Source organism: Notothenia coriiceps, unplaced genomic scaffold (assembly GCF_000735185.1).
Source record: "Notothenia coriiceps isolate Sejong01 unplaced genomic scaffold, NC01 NC01_scaffold00030125, whole genome shotgun sequence".
In the NCBI taxonomy this organism is placed as follows: domain Eukaryota; kingdom Metazoa; phylum Chordata; class Actinopteri; order Perciformes; family Nototheniidae; genus Notothenia; species Notothenia coriiceps.
This window is the reverse complement of record NW_011362826.1, coordinates 670-4,780: the sequence shown is the minus strand read 5'-3', so window position 1 is coordinate 4,780 and position 4,111 is coordinate 670. Positions and strand designations below refer to the sequence as shown.

Sequence of the window (4,111 nt, the reverse complement as noted above, 5' to 3'; positions counted from 1 at the left end):
AGAACAGAGAATTCGGTTTTTTACTTTTCAAAAGTGTGAAAGGCGGACCCACAGTAGGCGATCGTGGCAAAAGCAATACAATATCGCATACTAATGTACATCCTCGTTCTCTTAATGGGCGTTGTCTGACTGAGTCGAGCCGCCTTCAATCAGGGATCCCTAGGCAAGATCTCCTCTGTCGAAGCGTCCCCCTCTGCGCAAGGCGGGGTCCAGGGGGAGTCCGGCCGGTGGTTGGCTGCCGATCACCATCACCTGAGCCGTCACCGTCAGACTGTTCAGGTTCTGCCAGGAGGAGAGCAGCACTGTCAAGTCATTTTCTGTATCTCTTCTCTTTTCTAAGTGTTGGGCCAGTTGCCTTCACCTTTTGCTTAATATCACATATCCACCAGCTGTTGATGAGCTAATTTAGGGATTCAGATTATGGATTGAGCGCCAGGTTGAGGAGTAACATACATGTAACAGGATTACGTTATCATGATACAAACTTTATTTAATTTACAGTTACCTTAAAAAGGCGTTATTCTTTACTGTTACATTTCTCAAAAGTGGGTATTACTAGCAGGATTACAATGTTAGTAAAAACTAAAGATAGCATATAGTGTTTGTTGTAAAGGATCAGATGTTATCTCTTCTCTGTAAACTGTACTGTTCTGTAGGCTAATACTTTAAGTGTGAATCTATACGCCTGCTGCCTGAATCTGCCTTATGGTCTTCACTTTCTTTGGTTCATTTGTTCTGTTTTTAATTCAGCAGGTGAACCTGTATGTTCATAAAATAGTGTGTGTGAGCTAGGGCTGTCCCGAATACCATTTCTCGGGCTCCGGATATTCGGCAGTAATCAGCAGCAAATATTCGTTCCACGCGGGGTTTATTCACGGCATTCTTTTTGTTATTCTAATCTACAGTATTGTTGTTTTATAGTTATTTGTTAATGTATACAACCCAATTTGTGTTCTTTGAAATTGAAAAGGATATCGCATTGTGTTTGTTACTTTCGTTGCAGTTGTATATGTCTTAAGTGTAATTTGGCTTGGCTTTCTATTTTGTATAGACATGCTTTTATTTTGAAGGAGAGTTAGCACAGTTGACAGGAAGTTGTTGTTGCTATGGAAACAACGTGACGGAGATTAATGGAGAAAAAGTAATATCTACATATAAAGACGGAGAAAGTAAACGATAACGTTTATGGTTAAGTGTTAGCACCCCCCGAAGAGGCACAAGCTCTTACGTTGATATTGGAGATTTCAATAAATTAAAAAAATTAAAAACGAATATCCGAATAACGAAATTGAAACCCGAATAGTACTCCAACGAACGAATATTCGGATATTCGGGTACAGCCCTAGTGTGAGCTTAACTGTGTGTATTAAACTAAAACGGAGCATTTTCTGTCAGCTCCGATTTTATTTCTGCTTTTTTTTTAACTGTAGTATGTGCTCATGTGTTTCATTGTTGGCGTATAGGCTGCTGCCTGGATATGCTGAATGAAAGGCAGGTTGTCTTATGCATAAAGTCTCTGAGAAGAGGACACATTGTGACGCTGCTCTGGAGTCAGTGTGTCCTACCGTCCATGCAGGTCAGCAGCTGGGCTACGATCCTCCTCTCCATGTCTTTAGAAGCCACCTCTCTCTTTGGTGTGATGGCATCGATCTCATCTATGAACATGACACACGGAGCAGAGCTCTGCGAGGGGGAAGACGCACGCAACATTATTTATCATTTATCCAAATGACCTGTTTATTCAATCCTACAGCGAGACGTGTGCGGATTTCACCTCCTCCAATCTCTTGACTTTTGTTGATCACTATAGAAGAGGAAAACTAGTACTAACCACAGCCTGTTCAAACAGCTCTCTGAGCTTCTGTTCAGACTCCCCCGACACTCCAGACACCAGCTCTGGAGCCGACACCTTCAACAAGGGCAGCTTCAGCTCCTGACACACAAAATATATAAAAAAATTATTATTAAAAAAGCACTAAAAAACAACCATTCTATGTTCAAAGTTCTTCTTTTTGGATATTCGATTGATCGACACTGCGTTCTGGTTGATTTCAGTTCTGCTTAACCGCTTAATGTCTGCCACGATATTGATTGGAGCATTGATGTCATGCTATGGTTAAAGAAACTAGTTATTGAACACTGGTATTTTCTGTTTAAAAGCCTAAACTCTGAACATAACCTGGTCTGGACGGAGTAGGTTATGTCTGGACCTTTCTAACCCTCTTTATCTGCTGGTAATAAAAACAGCAGACAGGCGAGTGTGTACACATGTTCTCCCCAGGCGTTGTCCAGCACTCACCCCCGCCACAGCCTGGGCCAGCAGGGTCTTTCCACAGCCGGGGGGTCCGTGCAGGAGGAAGCCCCTGGGAGGAACCATCCCCAAGCTCTGGTACACCTCCGGGTGACGCATGTGGATCAGCAGCTTACACACCTCCTGCAGCAGGGTCAAAGTAGTACAGGTTCAAACTAGTCACAACGGATAATATGAAATAACTCTATAATAATAATAATAATAACAGCTTTTTCTGTGTCAAATAAATGAAGAAATGTTTAAAATATATATTTACCGTTAACGTCTCTTCATTGCCTCCTACATCTTCAAACTTCAGAGTGGGATACTGCAGCTCGAGTGAGTTTGATTTTGCTGAAAAATCATTTAAAAAGAGAAAATACTGTGAATGCAACATAGTAGAACCTCACAGCCAATACTGTTCATAAATATCTGTCAACTAGCAATTCAACAACCATAGTCAATACACAATAAATAATGAAAGAAATATCATCCGTTCATTAATTGTGAGAAGGATTGTATGTTGCAGCCATAGAGGGAATATAAATTATATTTTTGAGTGGTGTTCAATAGTAATTCAAGCATATATTTATGAAGGTCTGCAACAATTCGTCGTTATAAATCGATTGATAGAATAAAAAAATCTGCAAATATTGAGTTAATCCTTACGTAATTTGTCATGCAAAATGGCAGAAAGAGGAAATGTTATCCCAGTTTCTCAAAACGATGAATCAATAAAATATTTCTCAGATTAATTAATAATCAAAATAGTTGCAGCTCTACTTTATAGTTATACTGGAAAGCTAGACGAGGCTGACCTTTCTTATTTGGGGTGCGGGTCACACTAGTTTCAGAGACCTTTGTCCTTTTCTTTGACTTTTTGGTCGACTTCTCCGGCTCAAGCATGGACACATCCGTCTGCTGGGGACAGAAATATTAGCTCATTACTCACTTGGTTTGTTGCTGTAATATGAAAGATACACATGTTTTTGTGGGCAATAGAATCAAAAAAAAGAAAAGGAAATGACAATTAATCCTAATCATATATACAGACACTGTTCAAACAAGTATTGTAAGTTACACAAAACAGGAGAAAACTACAAAAACCAACAGTTATTACCTCCTTATGTACAATGTCTGTCTCTAAATACACACACACACCCCCCAGAGGAACTTACATCATCACACAGGTCGATTAAGATTTTGCGCTCCTCGGGGCCTCTGCCTTTGTCAATAAACCAGCCTCCTGTGGACACCTGTGTTCCTGCAGTGGGGGGGGCGCTGGCTGCGCCGCCAGGAGTGCTGGCAGCAGGAGGATCTCTCCTGGGGGAGCCGGAGCCCGACTCAGGGACTCCTTTACGGTACAGAGACGTTAGGGAGCTGTTCATGTGGTTGATCGGCTGCGGAGGGCAACAAACAGAAACATGGAAGAATCAGATCTCACTGTCAGAGAGGACTCTTTAAAGCAGGGATCACCAACTACATTTGTCCAAGGGCCAAAATGTATCCAATAGACACTATCGCGGGCCAGCGATTTTTATATAGCCCAGAATTTTGAAGTTGGGGGGGGGGGGATGCTAGTGGAGCACGCTCAGGTACAGCGGACCGCATAAAGCTTAGCAGACTCTTCACGCTAACGAAGGATCACTTCTAGGCAGGGTTGGGAGGGTTACTTTGTAAATGTAATCAGTTACTGAATACTGAATACATAATCTGAAAGTAATCAGAATACAGTTACGTGTCTTAAAAATGTAACGTATTCAGATTACGTTTAGAATACTTTTGGAATACTTTCTTTTTCCATAACAGATGGGTATGTCT

The 4,111-nt window shown here is 41.4% G+C and overlaps 1 protein-coding gene across 1 annotated transcript; it reads right to left on the bottom strand.

The window, feature by feature from the left end:
- Positions 1-159: 159 nt before the first annotated feature.
- On the bottom strand, positions 160-3,762 carry LOC104959249 (nuclear valosin-containing protein-like). The gene is made up of 7 exons (XM_010787117.1): positions 3,469-3,762; positions 3,109-3,208; positions 2,568-2,644; positions 2,300-2,434; positions 1,832-1,933; positions 1,566-1,683; positions 160-281 (listed from the first exon to the last, which is right to left on the bottom strand). The coding sequence occupies exons 1-7, from the start codon at positions 3,676-3,678 to the stop codon at positions 160-162; spliced, it is 864 nt and encodes a 287-aa protein (XP_010785419.1). The 5' UTR covers positions 3,679-3,762.
- Positions 3,763-4,111: the final 349 nt, after the last annotated feature.

Excerpts from the sequence above, each read along its gene's own strand:
- LOC104959249 (XM_010787117.1), bottom strand. The coding sequence starts at position 3,678 with ATGAACAGCTCCCTAACGTCTCTGTACCGTAAAGGAGTCCCTGAGTCG. Across the intron at positions 2,645-3,108 it reads CCGCACCCCAAATAAGAAAG|CAAAATCAAACTCACTCGAG; the intron begins GTCAGCCTCGTC and ends ATGATTTTTCAG. Across the intron at positions 1,684-1,831 it reads AGCTGTTTGAACAGGCTGTG|AGCTCTGCTCCGTGTGTCAT; the intron begins GTTAGTACTAGT and ends TCCCCCTCGCAG.